We start from the raw sequence: 27,500 nt of genomic DNA on the forward strand, positions 1-27,500 counted from the left end.
GCTCACACAGACGCTCACACACTGAGGAGCGACAAGACGCCATGCTACACCTGCAGACACACTGAGGAGCTCAGGAACGCCCCCCTCCCCCCCTTACCCTGTCTCTGTCTCTCTCTCCTCTCCTCTCTCTCTCTTTCTCTCTCTCTCTCTCTCTCTGCTGTAATCCGCTGCGTCTGCACTAATTGGAGTTCTTCTCTCTGTAATTAGCATGACATTAGTCCTGTCAGATGGAGGTGGAGGGATTTAACGTAGCGGCGCTAAATTCTGTTTTAAGGCTTGTGAACACAGATCAGAGGCAGTGAAACTCTCACTCTGTCTCTCTCTCTCTCTCTCTTTCTATCCCTCTCTCAGTCTCTCTCCCTCTCTCTCTCTCCCCCCTCTTTCCCCCAGTCTCTCTCTTCCTCTCTCTGTCTCTCTCCCTCTTTCTCTTTCTCTACCTCTCTCCCAGTCTCTCTCCCCTCTCTCTCTCTCTCTCTCCCCCCTCTTTCCCCCAGTCTCTCTCTTCCTCTCTCAGTCTCTCTCCCCTCTCTCTCTCTCCCTCCTCTTTCCCCCAGTCTCTCTCTCCCTCTCTCTCTTTCTCTCCCTCTCTCAGTCTCTCTCCCTCTCTCTCTTTCTCTCCCTCTCTCACAGTCTCTCTCCCTCTCTCTCTCTCTCACACTCCCTCTCTCCCCGTCTCTCCCTCTACCTCTCGCCCGCAATTCCTAGTTGTTGCTTGTCTGTTTATCATTCATCTCACAGACAGACAGGATTGATTAGTGCGACTACAACAGCAGTTTGAGTCGGAGCAACTTGCATGAGGGCTTCCATTGTGTGTGAGCGGCTGCTGAGTGTGATTGTGACGCTGTTAACGATTAGAGCCTTACGGGGCGGAGGGGCGGGGGTCCATTTAGCTGGAATGGACAGTTCACTGATTGGCCGAGCACAGCGGCTTTCCCAGCTACAAGCTACTTCAGACTGACTTTACTTCCTGGAGGAATAAAGGGAGCTCCTGGTGCTAATGAGCGGCGGAGTGAGGTCGTGGACGTCCGGACAGATATACAGCCTCGTACCGGGGCCAGCTGGACCGCCCGCCAGTGACGCGTCACTCTCCAGCCCCTTTACGATTGTTTGGTGTGGCTTTAGTACTTCCTGTCACTCTGGAACAGTCTTATTATGAAGGAGATGGAGTGTGTCTGTGTTAGTGAGCCCATGCTGCTTCATCCTGTCATCAAAACTCTGCTCCTGTGTTTATGAAGAGACGCCGTAACGTCTGATGAAGCACCTGAACCGTGACGGGTTCAGTCCAGGACACATAAAGACCAGGCTGCATTCTGATTCATGGACGTGGTGTGTGTGTGTGTGTGTGTGTGTGCGTGTGTGTGTGTGTGTGTGTGTGTGATGCTCAGGATCACAGTGTGTGAGTGGAGCCGGACGCAGAAAAACAACGCAAGTTTCCAACATCCAACAAGGTCAAAAGAACAAATCAAACCCTAACCCTACAGAGAAGCTTCATCTGACTGAAGATCAGAAGATGAGAGAACGTCTTCTTCATGTGAACCTGTCTGTCTGATATGTCAAAGTGAATTCTTGGCTGATTTCATTTGTTTATACATTAATGTTGTTGTTGTTGTTGATAGGACACCTCCCCTCTCTCTCTCTCTCTCTCTCTCTCTCTCCCTCTCACCCGTGACACTTCCTGTCCTCTGGCCTCCATTAGAAAGACGGATTAAGGCCGTCATGCCCCGTGCGGATCTGAAGCCCCGGTCTAAACTTCACTCAGCGCCTGAGTCCAATTAGTCTGGACGGTTCTGTTTTGTGCGGTGCTGCTCGTTATCGTCCTCATATCTGTCTCAGTGATGAATGTTCCCACGGTAACAGCAGCTAGCTAACTGATTGCTGCCGGCCTGCGATTAATGAACAAGTAAACAATGAAGCGGCGGACGCGTCGCCTCTTTTCGGCTAATTAGCGAGCTGTTAATGGGCCGAGCTGCACTCCGCCACCTGCTGTCTGTGACTCTGCTCAGCCAATGGGATCGTTTCAATGGCCGCGCCGCATCCTGTCCGCCGCTCGTTAGCGCCCAGGTTTCACCTCCTCTCTCGTGTGTGTTGTTGTTTGTCTGAGTGTCGCTGGAAGTGGAACACCTTGAAATGAAGCTGTCTACTACACACACACACACACACACTCCTTCATATCTGCACGCTGGAAACACTGATCTCAGTCAATCTCACGCGCTGACACACACACACACACACACTCACACTCACACAAACACACACAGGCCAGAGAGAAATAAGCCCCGAGCTCATTTTCACACGTTCCTCTCACAAGAGGAGAGGTAATCACAGAGAGAAAAGGAGAGCGAGCTCATCTGTGCACACATACACACACACACACACACACACACACACACACACACACAGACACACACACACAAAGCCACTGATGAGTCAGCAAAGAGAGGCGGGGGCCGCGCAGTGGGGCGACGGTGACAAATGAAAGTGTCTGCTGCCGCCAGAATAGCGGCGAATCAGTGGAGATGAGCGGGAAGAGCAGGAATGCAGAATGAAGAGTGGGAGAAGTGAGGGTGAGGGCTAAACGAGCAGGAGGAAGAGGAGGAGGAGGAGGAGAGGGCAACATGAATGAATAGGGTGCCAAGATTTAAGCAGAAAAACGCTTTATCATCCTCCAACATGCAGGCAGGAAGCTCAGACGTCTGTAGCAGAGACGGCAGAACCACGTGACCAACATACAGACATGCTAACAACACGCTGACCTGCTAACAACACGTCTACATGCTAACCTGCTCCGCTGGCTAGGTGCTACTGTGTTTGATAGTAAGCTAACAGGCACAGCAGCTCCAGTGTGTTTGTTGTTGTTTTTGTTCGTCTTCTTCTTCTTCTTGAATGTGAATACAAGAAGAAGACAAAGAGGAAGAAGAGTGTTTCAGTGTCGTGTGATACTAACTCACCAATCTAGTCCTTGTTGTTAAAGTGCTAGTGGGACAGAAAACAACCAGAGAAACAAAATGGTGTCTGGTGTGCAGGCAGACAGGAGCAGATGAAGGAGAGAGAGAGAGAGAGAGAGAGAGAGAGAGAGAGAGAGAGGAGACAAAAGGTGCTGACACTGGAGGGCTTCATCACGTAGCGTGTCGGGGGGGAAGAGGAGCGGCCCGACGGAGTGACAGGTCCGCCCGGCTGAAGCCCTCATCAGGCCTCGCACACGTCAAACCGTCACCTGGGGCCCGGCAGAGGAGAGACGCCCGCTGAATGCTAACCGCTCCGCGCCGCCTTTCAAACGGCCCCGGCCTGATCGCCGCCGCGACTCCTGCGCCCCTCAAACTAACGTCTATGGTAATCACCAGGGCGAGGGAGCGGCGGTGTGGTCTTCAAAGTGTTCCTCTGAGGACACGGGAGCTTGTTTCAGTGTGTGAGAGTGTGTGAGCTCATTAACATCCTGGTTCCTCTGCTCCACAGGACAGCATTCAGTCCATAAGCTCAACGTATATAAGCCTATAGAATCACTCCTGAGTGATTGATAGAGAGAATCACCCACAGACGCCACACAGCATTAAGTGTGTGTGTGTGTGTGTGTGTGTGTGTGTGTGTGTGTGTGTGTGTGTGTGTGTGTGTGTCCTCTAAACAGTCTCAGATGGAAGGTGAGCCACTTCAGGCTGCTAAATGGATTTGCTGAGCTTTAGCGGCGTTTGAATGCGGTGAAAGCCTTTTATGCTGCCTGGGAGAATAAAAAAGGGATTGATGAACGCAATTATATCTTCTGAAGGAAGAATGTCCGGGAAATAATCCTTTGACGGCTGCAAACAAGCAGAAACCAAGACGTTTCTCCCATTCAGATCCAGGTGATGGGGATCTTCAGCCAGAGAGACTTCAGCCGGCCCGGAGAGACTCTGAGCTCCTGGCTGAAGGAAAGTGTCTCTCTGCGTCGCTCGTCTGTGAATGTAACTCCACTCTGAGACTTTAAATATAGAAACTGGATGTCTGCTTGTCTTTACCCTTTTGTGTGAGAGTGAAGTGAGAGGGTGCAAGGTGGGGAAATGTCAAGTCTGTGTATCTGGCTCCATTGACATTCTCTGGAGACAAATTGGAGGATTTTACACTTCAAACCTGCCGTCCTGCTCCATTTAATGCCAAAGGAAATCTCTTTAGCGCTCGCTCACATGCTGACGGAGCTGCAGACCAGCAGGTGGCACACTTACGTTGCTGCAGCTTCACACACAGCCACACACACACACACACACATCACAGCACGTGTGGAGGGACTGCAAATCATTAATGCATGCATGCAGGCGGGTGTGTGTGTGTGTGTGTGTGTGTGTGTGATATGTGGGCAAAATAGAGAGGAGGAAGAACAACACAGAGAGAGAGAGAGAGAGAGAGAGAGAGAGTGAGGGACACACAATCACACTCACACACACACACACACACACACACACACACACACACACACACAAACAGAGATTTATGCACTCCTGTTTTTGGATCAATCCCTCTCCAGAGCTTCACACCAACATCACTCACACTCTCACCCCTCACACTCTGGACATTCAATTACAAACTTACCAGAATCCGTGGTGGGGAAGTTCATCAGCGGGCTCCAGTTGGAGGGCGTGGTGGTCTTGATGTTCTGATTGGTGGGCCTGAGAGGCAGCCTGGTGGTGCTGGTGACCACGGGGGGAAACTCCCCGTTGGCTGAAACAGAAGATATGAGGCTTTAAACTGGCGTGAACAGATGAGATCCTGCTGTTGATGCGGCGTAGAGCCGAGCAAACACAGGAGCTGCTGCCCACAGACTGGAACAGAGAACACAGAGCCACCAGCAGGGGTTACACTTTGATTTGAACCATCATGGATGAGCTGAGAGGGAAGCATCGTCCAGCATCCGGCCCCTCTCTGTCTCTCTGTCCCTCTGTCGCTCTCTCTCTCTCTCTCTCTCTCTCTAATCTGTGGAAACCTGAGCCCTGCAGCTTTCCCTGAGATCATAAGCTTGCAGGCACCTTGATCTCTTCCCTTTCAAAGTCTCACCCAGGAATTAGGTCTTCTGAGCAAGAGGCTATTACATCTGAAGATGGAGAAACTCATTTCTCCAGAAATGTCAAAGCACTGCGACTCGTTCGGGGGCCGGTGTGACGGTAACAGCTGCGCTCACATTACAGCCATTAACTCAAACTACCATCACCTTCTCCCCCCCGCCCCGCCCCCCTTATCCTCCCAATCAATGACACCGGGTCGCAGGCTCAGAGCGCAGGTGGTTACCATGGTTGCTCAACAGAACGACCCCACAGATGAATCGTGTTTGATTAGGTCGGCGCGCTGCAATCAGCCGCATAAAAGATTGGTCTGAAACAGCTTTCAAAGAAATCAAGCGCCACGTCGGATGAGCGGCGGCGGGAGGCTGCGGGAGGAATCGATCAAAGTCTGGGAGCTGAATGCAACAACATTGTTCCTCATTAATAATCTGTTACATTTCTAGAGCATGGGACGGTAAATACAGGAATGGCAGGATGGATTTTTAAAGCGATACGCTGAGGGTGGAAATGATTTTCAGACAAACTATCTCAATGTCACGGCTCTGTTCTTATTAGGGTTGGAGTAGAGATTTCAGCCCAGGGGTTGAGTGCTGGTCTGAGGAGAGAACTGGCAACCTGTCACAGCTTCACTTCCCTACAGCATCAGTGCGTGTGTGTGTGTGTGTGTGTTTCTCCCTCTGTTCCAGCGCCAAAATAGGAAATTCCTGCAGAGAATGGAAATATTTAAAATCTCCCTAATGATGTATTCACAGAGAAGTGTTTTGGTTCGCTAAGAGGTGGAACCAAACAACTGAGATCCACTTGTTTGACCTCCAACCTGCACAAAGGCACTTCAGCAAGCGGAAGGCAAAGGAAGGACGAGTGCCTGCCATCTTCATCCCCGCTGCTCTGAGGTCACAACGAGGAGCTTGTAGTGTAGCAAACTGCTGTATAAAGAGAGTAGCTCAGCTGGAACTCAGCTACTTCAAAGAGGGAGGTTGAAGCTGCTTGAAATGCTACACTTTCCCCAACACTCCACCGTGGTCTTGCTGAAGGAGCTGGATCGCTTTGGAACAAAATCAATCCAGGCCATCAGCAGGATTGGGGTCCTTTGTTCTTTATAGTCTTTCCATTAGACACTCTGTAAATATTATGGTGTGTAAACAAAGCTCTGTGTGTGTGTGAGCAGCATATTGAGCTGTGTTTATGTTCTGTACAGCACAGAGTGTTGAGAGGCGATTACATGCTTACCGGGTTCATTTGCATTTCCTATGGAAAGGCAGAGAAGAAGACAGAAGGTTCGGCCTGTTTGCACTGCAACGCCTGATGTTTCCCTGGGAGACAAACACTGCCAGCTCTATTAAAGCATTACAGCCTTCTTAGAGCTTTATTTGCTTTGTTAGTAACCCTGCAGTGAAACATTGTTGCCTCAGACACACTCACCCCTCACTGAGAGCACGTGTCAGATTGCGGAGAACAGATTTCAGGAGAAGCTGCAAGTTGTGTATATAAAGCGAGAAGTTTCTGAACTCTGACAAACCACAGGAGCTCCTCAACACCGGCTTGTTTGCCAAATGCCGAACTGTGTCTACGCCGACCTCCTCCAACATCATTCCAGGGGACCGTGGAAACAAAACACCACTTCCCATCTTTATCTCTGTAACGACCCTGTCCTCTCCATAACGCCCCTCTTCTGCCTCTGAATGGAGCTTCCTGTTTACAGCAGTATGGCAGGGGGGCTGAGAGCTTTGGACCAAGATTCAGACCTCTAGCTCAAATCCTAACCCTCATCCACTATGGAAGGTGGGGGGAGTGGGTGGTGGGTGGGGGGGGGGGAGCGGGGTTAGTGCCCACCAAAGCTTTACCAATCAACTGGAGTGTGTGAGTGACTGCAGTATGTTTGGATTGTTTGGGCCGGCAGAGGAAATGAGACACACACTGCCTCTCTGTAAGCAACAACAACAACAACAACAACAAATTAAAGAGACTTTTTTACATCTTCAACCACATCACTAATAAGGCCCGGTGGGTTGAGTGTGTGTGAGCGTGGGGACGGAGGCTACAGCAGGGATGTGAGACAGAGCCGCAGCAGAACGCATTGGTATGCTGCAGCAGCGAGCAGACGACTCAGCAGGTCCACCACGCAGCGGCGTGAACCGGAGGGCAGGGTAGCAGACGGCTGGGCTGTCGCTGTTCATTAGCGGGGCGGCGTAAAGCCGCCTTAACCACGCCAGAGGCCGCTCACACAGGGGCGTTATGACCCGGCCGTGAACCTGAAACATCACGGGATTGTTCCTGCTCCCTCCAAGAAATGCATGCTGACACACTACATGTGTCACATTATGGGTAAACCCGGTTTCTTTCAGGAAGGTGGAGCACATAGGCTGGAAGAATCAGAGGCTCTCAAACTTTGCTAACGGAGAGTTGGACTTGTGAAGGAGCAAAAGCTACCAAAAGAATACTTCAGCAGGTACAACAAGGAGAGCAAGAACAAGTAGCTCACAACAACTACAACAAATGGCCGCAGTCACGACACATCAATAGATTTGAAAGCACTCTGATCCTCCGCAGACTTTGCCAAATTCATCTGGTGTTCTTCCAGGGACGCTTCAAGTGCCACCAGTGTTTGAGAACCAGTGAGCTCCAGAAGTGCTGCTGTGAATAAAAGGCTGCCAGTTCAGGGATGTGAGCGAGAGAGAGAGGCGCTTCCTCCTCCTTCAAAGCCCACTCTGAGGCGCCCTTGAGCAAGACATAAAGCAGGATAACAGGTGAAACTGGTGCTTCAAGTACTCATGGTGGATACACACACAGTTTGAGAACCACTGGACTGAACGAGTGCTTCTGGTTAGGGTTTGTTTGAAGCTGAGGTTTTAGTCAACATCATCCCTCTGTCATGTTTCCTGTTATCTTACTGTCCTGTCTTTATAGGACATCTAAACTAAAGACTTTGTTCATCTTCTAAATGTAAACTTCCACTCTACACATGCATCAAAGCAGTGTGTGCAGTGTGAGCAGTGTGAGCAGTGTGTGTGTGTCAGGAGTCATTGTTACTGATGGACTTGCAGCTGATGAGCGTGAGTCAAAGCGCTGAGCTCTCATTTGAATAACCTGCTTTCTAATTGTCTCTGTTGCTCATCAGTGCCGCCCTGCTGTGTGTGTGTGTGTGTGTGTGTGTGTGTGTGTGTGTGTGTGTGTGTGTGTGTGTGTGTGTGTGTGCAGCATCTGTATTTATCCTTCTGTGATTTGACTCCGTCTCTCTGAATACGGTGATAATTACTCTAACTCAAAAACATATTAATTGTATTTCAGTGTTTTGTTTGACACAGAAACAGAACAGAATGTTTTCAAGAGGAAACATTGACCGGGGCTGTGAGAGAGCTGTGTGTGTGTGTGTGTGTGGCAGGGTCTGTGCCTGATGAATATGAGTGTGCTAAAAGAAGGCGGGGGGCATTTAGAGTGTAACCGGTCCCATCCTCACCTAAGTGTTCCACTCTGCAGAGGAAGTCTGTCTGAAGGCTCACAACACACACATCTGACAGATACGCCGTCTGATGTTTGGAGGTTGCTACACATGCGGCCGGTAATACAGGGACGGCTGCTAATGGCGCCCGGCGTGTGAGAGGACGTGGTCAGGTGCACGGCGGCCCGAAGAAAAATGAACTTCCTGCACAGCTTCACCCAATAAAGCACTTTAATGACGGCGGTGAAGATAAAATGATAAAACTGACATCCGTGTCCAACAGTTGAAGGACAATGGATGCATCATCGAGCACACACACTCACACACACGGTCGTTAAACTGTACATCACGCTGAGGGAGAGCCACATGTGTGTGTGTGTGTGTGTGTGTGTGTGGGGGGGGCTGCTGATCTGCATAATGTGCTCAGTATGTTTCTACACCTAAACATATTACAGCTTTATGACAGCAGGAGGCCCGGGGATCCATCATGCTAATCACACACACACACACACACACACACACACACACACACACACACACACACAGATCAGCGGTGAGCTCCTGCATCTCCCATCATTGATTGATGGCCGGCTGCAGTGTGTCGAGTGTGGCTCGGTGTAATGGAGACCCGGCCTCGATGAAAGACTCGCCGTGTGGAAAGTGAGGAAACGGGGATGGATGATCCTTCAGGTCTGTCACGCCACCGCCACCGCCGCCGCCACCGCCGTGCCGAGGACATAAAGCACAAATTGGTGTGCAAATATCTTGCCGGGGATGTCAGCGGCTTAAACGCAGAGTCTCTGATCCAATAAAGCGGCGCTGATACAGTCTGATGGTGACTCTGCTCCGGCCCGGACCCGGAGCCATCTCTCACGTCATATTCTGCCGATGAGGCGGCGGTATCTGATTGAATCGTGCGGCGGGAGCGATAGCGTTGAGATGATATCGCCTCCGCAACAAACAGTCCCAGTCAACATCGCCTGAAGACCGCGGCGACGCTTCTGTCTCATGGTTTTTATTTTACATCTGGCCAAACCCGATGAGATCATTACCTGATGTGATGAAACCGCGGTGATATCCTGCAGCTGTGAGCTCTTTTACTACTCTGGAGTTTGTTGTTGTTGCTGTATTTGTCTTTCATTTGCCATCTAAAAACTCTGCACTGTTCAAGAAAGGCAGGATGACAAACGCTGCCTTGTGAAAATCCAGACTTTTATGTCAAACCTGTAAACAACAAATACGGCCTCGATGGCGGCGGATGAGCGTGAACGACTGAAACCAGAGGAGGACAAAGTCAAGTGAAGAAGACTCCAAACAAAGTAGAAGAGAAAGAGCAGGCATGTCCTCCAATCAAATCCATCCTGATCAGCTCTGATTGAGTTTCTGTTTGAGTGGAATCTTTCTATAAAAGCTGCCTAGAGATTCTTTGTCCTTTTGCTTCTGGAAATTTTTGAAGAAAATTCCAGAAAGGCTTCACCCAGATTCTTCAGTATTTGTCTAGAATTTAGTTTAGAATGAAGGAGACATGAATCCACATTCAAAAGCTGAGACGTTTCAGCTTTTCTTCAGCTTGGCAGCAGCCTCACTCATCTCTGCTCCTCCTCCTCCTCCTCCTCCTCCTCCTCCTCCTCCTCAGACCGAAGCCACAGAGACGACTTCAGTCTGCAGAGGATGAACTCAGATCCAACGCGTTGAAGATAACAAACCACACCGATCTCACTTCAAACAGAAACACCGGGCTGCGTGCGTTCAGATTCTAAAAACAACAAACACGCTTGGATCCGTTTGGCGGCGCGTCGCTCTGCTCTCACACACACAGACACATTATTATTCCTGTCACACATCACTCAGGTTACAGCCACCAAACCTCTAACCTTTCCCTCACAGCTGATTGTCTCCTGCTCTATTTTCATACTGATCTCCATCCCCGCCATCACACAGGGAAGCATCTGCAGAGGCGACGTCGCCAGGCTCGACCTTTATAAGCAGACGGCGACTTAAGCGCTTATCAATCAGCGGTGCGTGTCATGTCAGACTGTAACCACGGTGACATTTCAGTAAACAACGCAGCTTCTCACAGAGATGGAGACGGAATCAACCGAGCGTGACAGTGGTGTGTGTGTGTGTGTGTGTGTGTGTGTGTGTGTGTGTCGCTGAGCGGAGCTGCAGTTCATTTAATGAGCTCAGATCAGTGCTGGATGTGTGTGTGTGTGTGTGTGTGTGTGTGTGTGTGTGTGTGTGTGTGTGTCGCTGAGCGGAGCTGCAGTTCATTTAATGAGCTCAGATCAGTGCTGGATGTGTGTGTGTGTGTGTGTGTGTGTGTGTGTAATCACAGGGATTATTCAATATGTTTGTGACACAGATACATATTAATTCTCTTGGCTGATCTTCTAACTCACAGCCTCTGTAACTCATTGATATGCGTTATTTGATGCACAAGTCCATTTATAAAACATAACATGTTGGCAGAAGTGTATTGATCATCAATCCAATGGCTTTGTGTCACTTTGAATGTTGGCTGAAGTCTGTCCAGTGTTCACACTCAGTGTGCACACGTCTGAGGCCGCTCCAGCTCCGCCCACCGCTGTGTCGGGATCAATCGACGGGGTAATCAGTCAAACTATCCCATTCATTCCCTGCAGAGGTCCGACGAGAAGAAAACAAAACAATAACAGTTTGTTTACTCACAGGCCAGGAAGCAGTCCATGCTGAAAGAGATGTTGTCAAGAGAAACGGCTGAACCGGGTCCAGGTCCTTCTTCTGTGCTGAACTGCAGCCAGAACCTGCAGGAGGAAGAGGAACAAAGCCGGTCTTACTCCCTCACAAACCACCGGGAGGCTGAGAAGCTTCAAACTGAGACGAGCTGAGGATGTATCTATCGACCGGCGCAGGGCCTCAGCTTCAGATGAGGAAGCTCTTTGCCTATAATAGCTCCTTAAACGCTGCTATCTGCTCACAACACAGCCTCCAGGCCTACACACACTAACAACAGCAACACAACCACACAGGAACACAATGGTAAACAAATGGAGCCTAGTCTGGTTGAGGCTGGGTGCTGGTGACCCATGAGAGGAGTCAGTTCTGGTCTCACAGGACCCAGAGGATCTCCCAGGGTGCCTGACTGCATGGAGGCCCTGGAGGTCAGCGGGGGTCAAGAGGCTCGGCTCACCTGCTTGTTGCAAACGTGACATTCTAATTAAGAGCTGGAGCTCGGCTGGATACATGAACCGCCCCGTGAAAAATTAATCACTCTCCAGGGAGCAGAATTATCCAAGCTTGAACGGGGAAAAAAAGCCCAAGCAGGCAAACAGAAGCTCGGAGGTTCAGCTTTTTCTTTTTTCATTTTCAATTAATTTCCGACTTCTTCAAGGGAAAATAAGAGCCGTGGCTAATTAGAAAGGAAGTGGGATGAACAGAGCCTTATGTATTGATTTTCTCTCTCTCTTTCTCTTTGTGCCTGCGATGAAAAGACAGAGGGGTGTTTTCCAGAGCGTCCACAGCAGCAGCAGAGCCTCCAGTGGGATTCATTACAGAGCAAACGCTTCCAAGGAAATGAAACGTTCTGCGTGTTATTAAAGGTGAGAAGGAGAAGGAGAGGCATGCAAGTGTGTGTGTGTGTGTGTGTGTGTGTGTGTGTGTGTGTGTGTGTGTGTGTGTCAGAGAGAGAGAGAGCGAGTGTCAGTTTGGGCGAGCGATGATTCCCGTACCAGTCTGCCAGGCCGAAGAGAGGAAGAACCACCAGCCTCCAGCCGCGCTCGGCTTTGGGTTCGCTGGCTGAGTGCCACAGGCGGCGCCGCTCCTCCGGCCCGGTGCTGTTCTCCATTATCCACAGAGACAGCGCCCCCTTCTGAGAGCCGCCGGAACAAAGCCAGAACCGCACCTGATGACCGAGGACGTGAAGGAGTTAGAACAACAACAATACAGAGGAATCTAAACGAATCAGGACACAAGATACTAGCAGGTAATTCAGCTTTCTGTGTGTGTGTGTGTGTGTGTGTGTGTGTGTGTGTGTGTGTGTCATTTCATGGGTCACGATCCTTTGAATCTTAACACCATTCATGTCATGGTGACTGGACTGGACTGTCCCCTTTAGGAGGATCATGAGGATGTGGACTAATGAGAGACTTTAGAGGACACGACAGGTGTGTGTGTGTGTGTGTGTGTGTGTGTGTGTGTGTGTCCATCCTGTCCTTGCATTTCCTAGAAACCCTTGTGATCTGGCAGCTTCATTCTCAGACTTAACGCATTCCTCGTTACTTGTGTGCACATCTGTACACATCTGCACAGACACAGCTAGTGATGTCATCACTAATGGCACAACTGACAACGCTGATGTTGATGTTGAGGAGTCTTTGAAGGCTGTCGCCAATGACAACGCTTCTGCAGAGCCACCTAACCTCCTCCTTCACAGATGCATCCCATGAAGTGAAAGACGGCTCGAGTGTTTGTGTTATTAGTCAAGGAGAAACTGAATTTAAAACTGCGGCACCATCTGGGCCTTGTGCTCCCGCCTGCAGCTGTGATGTCACTGGAGCTCCGGAATGAGACGACAAATAACAACATGATGGTTTTACTGCAAATGTGAAAACAAAGGAAACACTTGTTCAATGTGTGTCGCTTGTTGCCTGTCACACGTCTGAGGTAAGCTGCACACACACACATACAGACAGACACACACACACACACACACACACACACACACACACACACACACACCTCAAATTATTCTACAATTAACAGAATTCTGTCAGCATGGATTCTGTCTGTCTCACATTACTTCTGGGTCTGAGCTGCACCTGCATGTTTCCAGGAGGGATAACATCGCCGTCAACCTGCTCACAGTAAACAACAAGGAGTCCCTGGCAGGAACCAAACAGAACAACGAGACCTCTGACTGTAACCAGCCTACAGATCATCAGTCACATGTTGAGACACCGATGCGGCGGCGCGACCACGTGGTGACCGCTTAAAAACATGAAGATCACAGGCGCCTCGCCATCACGCCGGGCACCACATGAAAGCAAACAGGGCCTGGAGCTAATATCCTGCAGGCCGCCGCCCAGGAGCAGACAGGCCGGAGGATTTAGAGCTTTAATCTGGAATCATGGGTAATCTGAGGCCGGGTGACGAGGAGCTCTGAGGCCACGCCAGGAATCAAACGCTCAGCTAAAGACGTCTCTACAGCGACTCCACCAAGGGTTTATACCAGCTGTTGGACAAATTATAGCTCAGTAACATACGAATATGTGTTTCCCTCTGACCTTTGACCCTGACATGTCTCTGGCTCGTGCAGATGTGCCTGCTGTCCTTCTGTGTCCTCACACGTGACCACATGTGATGATCTGGACACATGTTCTTAGTGTAACAGTGTGTATGTGTGTTTGTGTATATGTAGGTATGTATGTATGTGTGTGTAGGTGTGTATGTGTGTTTGTCTTACCGTGCATGGGGAGTTTCTCAGAGGGGGGGGGAACAGAGGGCTCCTCAGGGAGGCGGGGCTACGCTGACCTTTGGACTGACCTCCCTCCACACTGAAGACACCGCCTACAACAAACACACACACACATACCTGTGTCACATACAGGGCGCAGTATAGATGCTGCATTACCTCATCTTTCTGCATCCTTTGAACTCTTGAACGTGACAGTAAAGCTTCTTTCTTCTTTCATCACTTTTCTCCTCTCGCTGGTCTTTGATGAATAACTTACAAACTATCTGAGGCTGCTGGATGTTTCATGTGTGTGTGTGTGTGTGTGTGTGCAACAACACAACGCCGCGCAGGGTTTCATCCCAATGACTTTACTCCATTAATGCCTCAATACAGACATTGTGCTGATTTATAAGACTAACATTCCACGTTATGATGCTGTTTATAGAAGAAAAGTGATTGTTTTGCATTTCCAGCTTTATTCTTCTTTTAACTGTTCACTTGATTCATTGTTATTCCAACACTTTGCTCATATTTGATGATCCTGATGTTCCTAGTTTAGATTCACATCATCTGAATACTTTTGCTTGGTTGTTTCTCCGTCAGGAGTGTTCATGTTCACAGGATTCTGCCTTTTGTAGCTCAGTGAGAAATGTAGCGTAAACGTTGCAGAGCGCCGGTGTAAAACACTCCGGCCTTGCTTCTCTATAAACGCTTCCCTTTGAAGTAGACGGTAATAAGGCATTAACAGCAGAACGGTTACGAGCCTGTAAATAGGCCATTTCATCATTTCTGGCGCCGGTGAAAAAGGCGCGGCGGGACGTTTATGAGCTACCTGACGACGGGCAGCTCTGCCTGGAGGCCTTGGAGGAGGAGTGGAGTCGTCTCCAGGAGAGGCCGCGGCCCGGCGACGCCCGCCAGCCGCAGTCGCCGTCGTCAAAGGTGCAGTAGCTGCCGTTCAGGAAGTGACCTGGAGGGAGGAGAGGAGAGGAGAGGAGAGGAGAGGAGAGGTAGGAGAGGTAGGAGAGGAGAGGAGAGGAGAGGAGAGGAGAGGAGAGGGAGGAGAGGAGAGGAGAGGATATAAAATGAATGAAGGTAAGAAGTGAGAATAGTGTGAAACCCACAGCTGAATCATCAAGGAGAAGGAGGACGGGGATGTGAGAGGATCAAGGATTTGAGTGACGGTGAAGGCGAAAAGGTTGAGAGCAGAGAGAGAGAGAGGCGTGTGTGTGTGTGTGTGTGTGTGAGGGGGAATGAGTGTCACAGTGGATGGTACAGATACAGAAGCAGAAAAAGGAAAAAGGTCTGAGGGAAAATGAGAAAAGCTGAGGTGGTGACGAGCGTTTCGGAGGTGGCAATCAACTTGAAATCACTTCACAGAACGGAACAGTGTGTGTGAGTGTGTGTCAGTGTGTCAGTGTGTGTGTGTGGGTACAGGAGCCGCTACAGCAAACCCGAGCCGTGAAGAGAGAGAGATTCACAGTCCAACATGAAACAACACGGCGGCTGATTTCAACGCTGCATGACGTCAGAACGTTTCTCCACCTGCAGCTCCAACACAACCATCAAACCAAAACCAAACCTCCGCTCCCCTCCTCCTTCCCCATCTTTACCCCGGTGATGGATTCAAAGCTTACGGACACGTTTGCGTTGCGTCAGTCTGGGTTAAGGAGCGACGCCACTTCCTGTGGGTTTGATTGAGACACGCAGGAGGAAAGTAAAGACCAGATGAGATCAGAGCCCCAGGCTTCACTGATGACCTGAGGAACAACATCATGACTTCCTTATGAACGCTGCATCTACACACTTTATAATCCTGCTGGTTGATCACTGTGTGGAAGTGCAGAAGCAGTAATTAATAGAGATTCCACCCGGAGAGACGCTGTGACTCTCAAACGGCCGGCGACGCGTTTAAAGACCCGACCAGGCCGAAGGAACCAGAATCCCCCCCACCCTCCCCCCGCGTCTCTCTGGAAACCTTGGCGAGCGACGCCCCAGCCCGGTTTGTTTGCTCCTGCCTGCCCGGCGTTGCTTTGGCCCGTTAATGAGCCTTGGCGCAGCTTATGAGAGATTTAAATAGATGAAATCAGACGCAGATAAGTCATGGATAGATCATAGAGAATGAGCTATCAGAGAGGAACACTGTGTGATGAGCCGGGGGGGGGGGGGGGATTGTGATGAGAGATAGAGATGCAAATGAGCCAAATATAGAGCGAGGGGCGAGGTAGAGCTGGAAACCGAGCGTGACAGCCAGAGAGGGAGACGGATGGATGGAGAGAGGGGCGCAACTTATGGCTCATTGGCCGGCGTCCTCGATCAGAGACGGTAAAGGTCGAGGCTATTTTTGGGGGAAGGTTGAGAGGAACGTGGAGGTCCTTGATTCAGAGCGAGTGACGGCTGGCATTCATGCCTGCCTGCACCCGCAGAGCGGCGAGGGCGCTCAGGGCGGAGACGAGTGACAGAGGATCTAAAGACTTACGCAACAGATGATCAGAGCTGATACAGGCCAGTCTGATATGAGACAGAAGAGAGAGAGGAGGAGAGAGACCTTCATGACAACAAGATCTCCTACCCAAGATCTCAAGAGGACCCAAGTGATTTCAACAGATAGAGGAGAGATTTCATCCAGATCTTGAGGAAACCATATCAGATATTGCAGAAACGTTTCTGTTCCGTCCTGACGCAGGTTCCTCACCATCTCAACCAAACCTTCCGTCTCCAGAACCTCCCTCCCTTCATCTGAGCTCTGTGTGAGCTGCTGACCCGGCGTAGCGTCTTGATGTCTACGAGCAGGCTCTTGTATTTGAGTTTAAACTCTGAGTTCAGGTCTGCTTGTCTGTCACTACAGGGCTCCTTCCTCTCCGGTGCCCAGGACACCCGGGGCTTTGCCTCCAAGGCCAATTAGCGCTGATGGCTCGTCGGGCCGGCAGGATACAGGAAGTGCTCCCGGGCAGAGAGCGTCACCCTCTCGTTACCCTCGCGTCTCCCCGCTCCCACGGTTAGCAAACCTACAAGCGGCGAGGGAGCGGCTGTCACCTTAATAGGCGCCACGCGGGAGGCCGGGCTGATCTGTGGGCAGCGGCAAATTAAATCTGCTCCCTCTAACACGGGCGAGAGACGGAGACAAAGGAAAGGCTTTAAGGAGTGAGGAGGAGCGCTGAACGCAGCTCTGACTCCTGCAGACCATGTAGAAGTGAACGCATGAAGGCCGCGCTGACACACACACACACACTCATAAACACACACACACACACACACAGCAGGGCCTGGGGGATTTGGCTTGTGAAGAAGATGTCAGCACACTCGCCTACTGTTCTCTCTCTCTCCCTGAGCCGGAGAGACGCAGAAAACAAATGTGCAGAGACAAAAATAACAACCAACCAATGTGACAGAGGTGAGAAATGGAACCAAGCATGATGTTTTACTCTCTCTCTCTCTCTGCCTCTCTCTCTCTCCCTCTCCCACTTTCTCTCCCTCTCTCTCTCTCTCTCTCTCCCTCCCTCCCTCTCTCTCTCTGCCTCTCTCTCCCTCCCTCTCTCTCTCCCTCTCCCACTTTCTCTCCCTCTCTCCCTCTCTCTCTCTCTCTCCCCCGCCCTCTTTCTCTCCCCCTCCCTCTCCTCTCCCCCTCCCCTTCCCTCTCTCTCTGTCTCTCTCTCTCTCTCTCTGCCTCTCTCTCCCTCCCTCTCTCTCTCCCTCTCCCACTTTCTCTCCCTCTCTCTCTCTCTCTCTCTCTCCCCCGCCCTCTTTCTCTCCCTCTCCCTCTCCTCTCCCCCTCCTCCTCCCCTTCCCTCTCTCTCTCTCTCTCTCTCTCCCCCGCCCTCTTTCTCTCCCTCTCCCTCTCCTCTCCCCCTCCCCTCCCTCTCCCTCTCTCTCTCTCTCTCTCTCTCTCTCGCCCCTCTGTCACACTCTCCCAGCAGCTTCATTACAGTCGAGACATTTTGCTGGCAGCTTTGATGAGGGACTGAATGCAATGTTTGCTTTTGTGTCCCACACATCCTGATCCGCCTCCACCCTCCGTGTGGCGTGTGGCGTGTGGCGTGTGGTGCGTGTGTGTACTCACGGCACAGGTCCCCTTCATCGTCAGCGAGCGGGCAGTCTGTGTTGAAGTCGCACAGCTTGTCCAGCGGGATCCCCGGGCCCTGCTGGCAGTGGTAGAGGCCCTCCAGGGTGATGTTGGGGACGGGCGAGGACTCTGGAGGACAGACAGGAAGACGCACAGGTTTCCATGGTTATTGGAGCCGTTTCATTCACTGGGTCGTCGCTTGTTCACAGCAACAATGAGCATCTGAGTGAATACCTCCACCAAGGCCGAGCAACACTCAATCACGACATAGAGATTTGTTTATTTCAATCAGAGGAGAGCAATTTAAAGAATTAGCAAAGTCAAATACGAACTAATTTCCTTCCCTGGTTCATAAAAAAGACTTTAGGAAGCAGCAGAAAGGAAACACACACACACACACACACACAGACACAGACACGCACACACACACACACACACACACACACACAGACACACACACACACACACACATAAAAACTTAATATATATAACATCATTTCAAACATTTTGGCTGCAAAAAAGCAAAACCAGACTTCACAGGTTTTCACAGAAAAGGTTCACACACTTTGGTGAAGCTGCTGAGGTTCTCAGCTGCAGAGGCTCGTCCAGATATCAGGCATGGATTTAAAGTATTGATAAATAATAACAACCATCACCAGCTGCTCCTCTGATAACTCACAACTCTGAGCTGAGAGAGACTCCAGTGTGTCTGTGCTGCAGTGTGTGTGTGTGTGTGTGTGTGTGTGTGTGTGAGAGAATGAGAATGCAGTTCGCCTCCACACTTGGCCTGTGGCGTGAAGATCAATGGTGTATTATGGACATAATGTCGGTGTGGAATGAGAGGCGTTCTGAGTGAAGCTGCACGTCAGAGTAGTTTGAACCTCACTGAGGCGCCGTCGTCTAGGTTACATCATGGTCGCATGTTTGAGTCCCCAGCCGGGTGCAGAACACCGATTCTATATTTGAGACGTATATGTGCACATTTCAATCAGCGGTTCCGTGGCCGAGCTGCCCGGCCTTCTCATCGGCATGGCAACCATCAAAATAAACAAAGCAGAAGGAAGGAAACGCACAACCTCCTCGGTGGAGGCGATAATGTAACACAAAGCTGCTCGTGGAGATAAACAGCTCCACATTATTGTTCTATTTACTTACTGGCCAGACAACGACGCACAAATCAGCAGCGGAGGGGAAACCAGACTCACAGAGTGTATCAAGCATCCAAGTGCATCATACTGGGGAGTGGGCCGCTGTGTGTGTGTGTGTGTGTGTGTGTGTGGGGGGGGGGGTTCACATAATTCATGAATAGAGGCTTAAACACACACAGACTGTAAACCCTGTGTGACATCTTCAGGCTGCCTGCATCATAAATAAACCTGCTGAGGCTGCAGAAGCATCGGATACAAAAGAAAAACCATCAGACAGAAAACAGCAGCAACAACACTGACCCAGATACTGCAGAGGGCCCGGTGAGGGGAGGGAGGGAGGGAGGGGAGGGAGCAGGTCTCACACACACACACACACACACACACACACACACACACACACGCGCCGCTTGATAACGTCGGTCACAACAACTCAATTGTAACCTGCCTCATTTGCATATCTATGCAAATGGCAGCGGTTACATCTCTGCTCGCCACCACCTTCATCAGCTCGACTCCATCACAGCGAGGAGAACAAAGCAGAGCGGAGGAGAGGAGAGGAGAGGAGATGGTAATCAGATCCTAATCGTGGCTGGTTCTGCTTCCTGCTGCTTGTCCTTGATCTGTGTTATGTAGATTTGTTCTCGGTTCAGGCGAGCTCAGGAAGTCAGGAGTCTGATAACGCCGGCGGCCACGACGGCAGAGACGGCAGAGACGGTGTAAAACAAACACAGAGATCAGAGATTAGGATGCACTCGGGCCTAAAGTCGAGTCTGGACCGAGTCAGTGCACGAGGCTACACAACATCAGGCTACACAACATCAGGCTACACAACATCAGGCTTCACCTTCATTTAGCCGGCACCAGGAACCACAATGTCCCCAGAACCTTTGCTGACCCCTGACCTTTCCACTGGAGCTCCACTGTGAAAGGAGGAGGCAGAACTTTCCACAAAGTAATGGACCTAAAGCAAAGAAAGTTTGACAGCCTGTGCTTAAATCAGGGCGTGTGAGGGCGAGGGGACGGAGAAATACGCCTCCTTTCTTCCTCACGGAGGTGCGGTGGTCTTTCTCTCTGCCGAATGAGGGAGTGTCTCCTTTCTCCTGGAGAAGAAAAGGATCAACATCCCCTCTCATCGTCCGGACAAAGACACTGCGTCTGCTTTTAAATCAGCGTGAACACACCAGTAAACTCGCTCAGCTCAATGCTTCCATCAGGGCCGCGTCCCTTTCATGCTCAAGTGTGAAGACGTGGCTACACAATCACGCGCTCGCACAATCAAGCGCTCACACGTGAATGAATGAACGTAGACGCACTTGTTCAAGTTAAACAGCCACTTCATACATCAGTGCTTGACCTCTGACACCGTCTGATAAGTGAAGCTTTCAGGTTTGCATTAGCGTCTCTGCTACGTTAGCATCATTACTGCTGCAGATGGAGTTTGACAGTTTCTGATGAATTAAAGTTCATAAAAGTGCACTTTGTTCCACTAAAGTAAGCTAAATAATTTGCTTCCTTAGACAAACACAGTTGCACAGTTGCACAGTTTCACGGCACAGAACAAAGTAGCTGAGCGGTTGAACCTGAGTCTCCATCTTTCCCTGATCCAGCAGTTGTTCCGTTGTTTCTCTGGAACGAACCCCAGCCTCAGATCACATTACAGCAAACAGCTTGTGTGTGTCGGGAGAACAAGCGTACGGAAAAGCTGAACGACTTCTCAGAGAACAAACATGAATCTGTCCACAAACTGCAGGGGAGCAGCAGGAACAGCAGGGGGCGTCTTCATCCGTATGGCGCCCATCGGTTACTCAGAAAGTAGCTGAGCTCAGATGGCCGCACGCTGCATTATTGATTATCTGGGTGAGGAATCCTGAAGAAGAAGAGGAGCAGGATCTTAAACGGGGCTTCTGTTTGTGACCGCAGTACTTCTTTACGCTTCATAACTCCAGACTTTACTGCCTGCTTCATTTTTCGATCTTTTGTCCGCTTGCAATTCTTCACTTTGACGACTTGGCCCATTTTGTTTTTGATCGCCCTTAATCTGATTATGAAACTGCCTGAGGACCTGGAAGGACCTCCACACTCTGACGTCGTGTTCCAGGACTTATCTCCTCCCCGGCCGCGAGGATACACACTGACACACACTGACGCACACTCATACACACTGACACACACTCATACACACTGTACATACAAAGACAAACGCAACCTGCTGCCAGGAACAAAGGAGCTCTGAAACATGATGACACACATAGAGTCGCTCCATAACTCACTCAGCTGAAAGATGTGTGAGAGAGAGAGAGAGAGAGAGAGAGAGAGAGAGAGAGAAAGAGAGAGTTGGACCTGAGCCGAACATCCCTGGTTCTGGGTCCCGTCCAGCTCTGTTAGGGTCGGGGTCCAACGGCTGTCTAGTTAAAATACAACCCAGAATAGAGCGGATATGTCTCAGCCATGCCTCATTCACCGCACACGCCCTGCACTCCCATTAATCAGCCCGGTCCAGAACCCAGAGGGAACACAGGGAAACTGGCACACAAACCTCAGGGGGAATAAAAAGCAGAGGCCATATTTTCTATTGCGCGGGAACGCATCGGTCAAAGGAGTCCGGCGGTCCAGGATCGGGCCGGAGCCTTTAATGGCTGCAGAGCTCCACATCGACACGTCTGTGAGGAAGACGAGCTCGCACAGTTAAACCTCTCTGTTAATGAGAGCTGCTCTTCCTCTGCTCCTCTTCAAGAGCCGCGGTTAGAGCGGGAGGCAGCAAACCTTCACTTTGTTCAGAAGGAAGGGACACACACACACACAGGCAAACACACACACACACAGACACACACACACACACATGCGCACACACACGCGCGCACACGCACACACACACACACACACACACGCGCGGTATTTACATAACAGCCAACGCGGCAATCAATTGAAATGAGGCAGAAGCCAGCTTGTTTATCTGCGGCGCGGCGTCTTCAGTCATGCTCTGCTCAGTCATTACACATTGGTTGCGCTCGCCGGTTCCTCTCTTTGTTCCTCCTGACACCGGGAGCGGGACAATCTATCAAAAAAAGTTATCTACAGCACAGCGAAACCTTTGGGCAAGGTATGTAAATTCATCCATTTATCTTGGTTTGATGACAGCGGAGGAGAGATTCATAGCGGCGATGTGTGTGAACTTTAAGCTCCCGGAGCAGGTGAGAGCAGCCAGACACGGCCGCTGCACTCCGGGCCTACCGCAGTTCTTAAATCATACTTGTCAGATTGTGAAAACAAGTGGGTCAGCGGGGGATGAATTACCTGTGGGAGTGAGAGAGTTTTGTTATCCGTGTGCCCAGGGGCTCGGCGGGGCTTTGTGAGGGGAATGATGTATGTGAGGTGAGGAGCTGCAGAGGTGACGGGAGTGAGCCCGGCCGCTGAGAAATGACAAAACAGATGTGCACTCAGGGGAAACAGGGGGGCTTGTTTGATACCCAGACGTGACCGGCAGACAGATTGGCTCTTTACGCCCGCTATCGCATCTTTGGAACAAAAGTTGGAGTGGAGGCGAGGTCACCGACGCTGTCAGGGTCCGTTCAACACGCTCACACTGACTATACACACACACACACACACACACTGTACAAACTGAGCCACTGGGTCTGGATGTAGAGGAGAACATGGACACACAGGAGCTGATCAGTGGAAATGAAGGAAGCTCAGAGTTCCTGTCTGTCTCTCATCAATCCCTCATTAATCCCACAGGACTCAGTGATTAAACTCATTATGATCCTCAAGACTCACAAGGTTCAGCTTCCTCAGCAAACATGCTCGTCTGTCTGAGGAGAAGATGATGATGATGATGATGATGATGATGATGGGTGTGTGAGTCTGAAGCTCCACCACATTGAGACGTTTGGGTCCAGAGGTTGAGCTAGAGAATGTTCATCTCAGGCCTGTAGTTTGTTTGTTTGATCACAACATTAAAGTCACTTCACTATTTAACACTTTGTGCTTTAGCATAAATAAATTATGCAAAAACATTTCTGAGATTTTTACTGTGGATATGCTCCCCCCCCCTCTCTCTCCCCCCCCCTCTCTCTCCCCCCCTCTCTCTCTTTGTCTCTCTCTCCCTCTCTCTCTCTCTCCCCCGCTCCCTCCCTCTCTCTCTGTCTCTCTCCATTTCTATCTCTCTCTCTCTCTCTCTGTGTCTCTCCCCCTCTCTCTCCCCCCTCTCCCTCCCTCTCTCTCTCTCTCTCTCTCTCTGTGTCTCTCTCCCCCTCTCTCCCCCCCTCTCTCTCTCTAAACCTTTGCTCTGTGGCTTGTTTGTTAATTTGAATAACAGAGAGTCAGACGGCTCCGGTGTGTCGTCACCGGGGAGGAGCGGCTCGTGTCTGAGATGAATCTGGATGTTTGGTTTCATCCACATGAGCGGAGGCATGTTAGTCACATCCTGAGAGAGAGAGAGAGAGAGAGAGAGAGAGAGAGCTGCAACAAGCAATAACAATAAAAAATGACTTTTCCTGGCTCAATAACATTTGCCTACAGACTGTGTGTAGAGACATTTGTAAAGCCTGTAACTACACGCACACACAAGGGCGCACACACACACACACACACACACACACACACACACACACTCACACTCCCTCACTCACTCACACACACACACACACACAAGCACACACAGACATTGACCTTCAAAGAGTAGCCGAGCCTCTTGTACAGCTCTGCAGCAGTTTGAATATGAATCTATCCGCTCCTGCTCATTACTCTGTCTCCCTCCTCTCTAACACGCTGTCACACGTTGATCCCTGCAGGGCGTCGAGCGCCACTACGCTGCCAACGCGTGCAGAGCCCAGCCTGGAGACGTTCGCCCAGATTTACAGCCGCCCCGGATCCTTTAAGATGGATGGCGGCGAGCTGCCCACCGGACGCTCGACGGGGGCAAGAAGCATTCACTCATGGATTCAATTAAGTGAACGGAGCCGCGCTCGATTGGTCAGAGCTCTGCCCAATCAGCATCAGTATCTGTCAGCCCCAGACTGCGGCACCACGCTGAGCGCAGGAGAGCCGTCATCAAAAAAGCTTTTCTGTTTCATACATGCCTGTGAGCTGCTCAGGCTCAGCCACACCGATCAATCATCAATACATCCTCTGTAGATAAGTAAAGGATCTGATGCGCCTGAACTTTCCTGCTTTTCCGATTTAAGTGAGTTAAAAGCTCATTTACCAAAGCGCGCTGACTCTGAAGTCTGAATATAGAGAGAATCATTTCCACACACACACACACAGCCACTCTATCACAAGATGGCCGCCTGTGAGCGCTGTAAAGGATAATTACAGTTATTCCAGCCTGGGTAATAACTTGGCCATCATACCAATCCCGCCATCAAACCCCGTGCCTTTACATCGCTGTAACGTTCCCCGAGCTGCCGCCTGTTATTAGCTACGCCCGCACAATCTAATGCAGTGATTTAAAAGAGTCCCACGATAAATTCAAACTTTGTGAAGCTTATAATGATCCGTTTAACACGGTTAGCACTGTTAGCACTGCGTCAGAGGCGTCCGCTCGGGTTTCCAGTAATTTTTGATGCGGTGATTAGTGGGGCTGTTAAATTAGGGCCTCTGTCTTTACTGTTATATCACCTCCTGTGTGTGTGTGTGTGTGTGTGTGTGTGTTTGAATGAGGACGGGTGACACTTAAGGAACACGACTCTCTCTCCTTACTCTGAAGTCAAACGGACACAACTCTTACTCTGGGGCTCAACGTCTCAGTGTCCTGCTTGTTCATTGTAAATATGCAAATTTCCGCAGGACGCTGTGATGCTGTGTAGCCGTATGACATCACTAAACAGTCATCCACTATGTTTCAGCCCACACACTGTTTCCTGCTGCCTGTCAGCATCCTGAACCCACCCCTGTTGTTCTAGACGCAGTTAGAAAATGACTGAAATGTCTCTTTTAAGATACTTCTGTCCAGGTTTGGAACTTCTGCCTCCTTGGACAATAATCTCAAGTGTTTATAAAATCCATTCCTCTGGATCGCACCGTGTAATCACCAGCTAGCAGTGAGGATACAGGCGTCATGCTGTGTGTGTGTGTGTGTGTGTGACTGAGTGTGGTGGGGACCAATAAAGCACCGCGGGGGGCCGGGGAACTTTTGATTTTGATTACAGGGGAGCAGACTGGGTTCAGTTTATTGCACCAACGGCGACACACAATATGACAGTTTGCCGACGAAGACAATTAACAGATTCTTTCACCTTAAAGGGGCGATAAATAGGATTCTTTACAGCTCCAACGCCACAACGACTTATGAATTATGAGCTTTTTAATCTATATCAATGATTCAACAATGACTTTAGCAGGTGCTGAAACATCTGTCCGCGTCTGCTGATGTTGTAATTTGGACGGGTTGTTGCTGGAGGTCAATAGAGGTCAGCGAACACTTAATGCTGCTTTGAATAAGATTAATTGGTGCTCTTTCAACAAAGTTCATGGAATAAATCTCCTGAACAGATGCCACTTACAGTCAATTAATATTCATGTGCATGGCCGCCTCACTGCAGCTGTATAGAAATGTAGGTTCCATTATTAAAAGCAGTCAATCAATGACAGCATGAAGCCTTTAATGCCTCCAACCCAGCCGCTCATGTTACTTGTGCAGAAAGGAAAGCAGACTTAGTTTTCCTGTACGTCCACGCCTGACTTTTGCTTGAATGAAGCTTAAGTCCATTACAGTGAGCGATGCCCTCCTGGCTGCCGGGTCAGGGTGGGTTTAGACATCTGTTCTGTTTGGCTCATGTATGCCGTGTACACTCTTACTCACTGCCCTGGGCCATTTAACACTTGCTCAATATGTTTAAAGGAAAGTGCCTGAGTAGATTGGCTTGGAAAGGTGCCTGATGCAGCAGGAACCCAGGCTGCATCGGGGCGAACAGGCCTCAGGCAACAGATTAGAGGTACAACAGGAAGAAGCTTAGGGCTGCCAAACAGGGCCGCCGCAATTTGGATCGTATGTTAATTGATGAGTTTTGTGTGTGTGTGTGTGTGTGTGTGTGTGTGTGTATGTGTGTGATGTTTCCTGCCTCCTACGTTCTCCTCTTTAAGTATCCAACCAGGACCCATACAAACCCAATAAAAACAATGTGAGGCAGCGCTGTCTCATAATATCTTATATTATCTGGCATCTGCAAACACAGATATGTTTACTTTGAAACATTGTTATTCTTTGTTATTCCAGGCAGGTTTGTGTGTTCGTGTCCACATATGATCTGCCTGAGGGATTATACATTTGTGTGTGTGTGTGTGTGTATCCGACGTGTGTAAACATTAAAGACGCCTACAAATCTATCTGTGTACAGAACGGATGCTAGGAGTCCAATCAATATACAACTTGGGTATGATTATTGATTCCTAGCAATGGCAGCTATGACATTTAAGACAGCAGTGTTCGACAATGCTATGTGTGTGTGAGTGTGTGAGTGTGTGTGAGTGTGTATAGTAGTTCATCTGCCTCAGAGTCAATACTATGGAAAGAAAGCTAGTTAATTATGTGAAGGTAACCGTCTATAACAGAATATTAAGCAGTAAATGTCAGGCCCATCTGAGAGTCCATCGCAGAGTCGTGGATCAATCGATTGATAAACGGACTATTTGTAAGTCTGCGGCAGTGGGGGTGGAAATAAACAAGCAGGGATGCAAATGGACCTCGGGCCCTGAATTCCATTTATTGTCCTATTGCAATTACATTAAAAGCTGTAAATATGTGTCCTGGGGCCTTTTTATCTCGCATAATTTAGGAGACAAAATTTGATTTTGTTTCCTGAGGGCCTTCAGTCTGGACCTCGGCCCTGTTTAATTTTCACTTCTGCCTCAATTGGTGAATTAAAATGCAAGGGAAGTAGCGGTGGATAATGAGAGCAGCAGAGTGGGTGAAGTTCCTCCAGACGGAGCGGCATTGTTGTTCTCCTTAGCATCCGTGTTAACTCCCACATGAAAGCCCGTCCAGTAAACCCAGTTAATAACTCATGCCTGGTTGATCTCCAGAGCTTTGCCCACAGACCCACCTCCTCCTTCTTCAGGCTTTAGTTTATACATTTAAATGACTCACAGGGATCTGAAGTACAAACTTTGAAAGATCTGCTACAAAAGTTTCTCGCTCTGTCGACACAATGAAAAGAATGAGGAGCTGAGCTGAGCTGTGAAGGGGAGGGGCCTGATGTCTCCTCCATGACCCTACTGACTCCAGTCAACCAGGGAGTCACAGCTTCCCTCCACTACTGCACATGTCGGAGCATATCTGCTGTGAAAAGGCGCCTGGTTTGTTACAATAGGATAACGATCCGTGAATACAAATGTTTCGGGGTCAAAGGTCAGAGGACAACATTTCTATCTAAACTCAGAACTTCATGTGGAGAAG

At 49.9% G+C, this 27,500-nt stretch overlaps 1 protein-coding gene across 1 annotated transcript in view; it reads right to left on the reverse strand.

Moving 5' to 3' along the window:
* The window catches only part of alk (ALK receptor tyrosine kinase), a 256,210-nt gene that overhangs the window by 27,425 nt on the left and 201,285 nt on the right, over positions 1-27,500 (reverse strand). Inside the window, exons 6-11 of the mRNA XM_076159394.1 lie at positions 17,952-18,083; positions 14,727-14,861; positions 13,904-14,007; positions 12,171-12,343; positions 11,152-11,246; positions 4,591-4,686 (exon numbers count right to left, since the gene is read on the reverse strand). Of these exons, the coding sequence (XP_076015509.1) occupies positions 4,591-4,686; positions 11,152-11,246; positions 12,171-12,343; positions 13,904-14,007; positions 14,727-14,861; positions 17,952-18,083 (735 nt within the window). The remainder of the gene's footprint in view (positions 1-4,590; positions 4,687-11,151; positions 11,247-12,170; positions 12,344-13,903; positions 14,008-14,726; positions 14,862-17,951; positions 18,084-27,500) is intronic.

This window comes from Genypterus blacodes, unplaced genomic scaffold (genome assembly GCF_046128005.1).
Source record: "Genypterus blacodes isolate CSIRO-AG114 ecotype Tasmania unplaced genomic scaffold, CSIRO-AGI_Gbla_v1 ptg000095l_1, whole genome shotgun sequence".
Classification (NCBI taxonomy): Eukaryota; Metazoa; Chordata; class Actinopteri; order Ophidiiformes; family Ophidiidae; genus Genypterus; species Genypterus blacodes.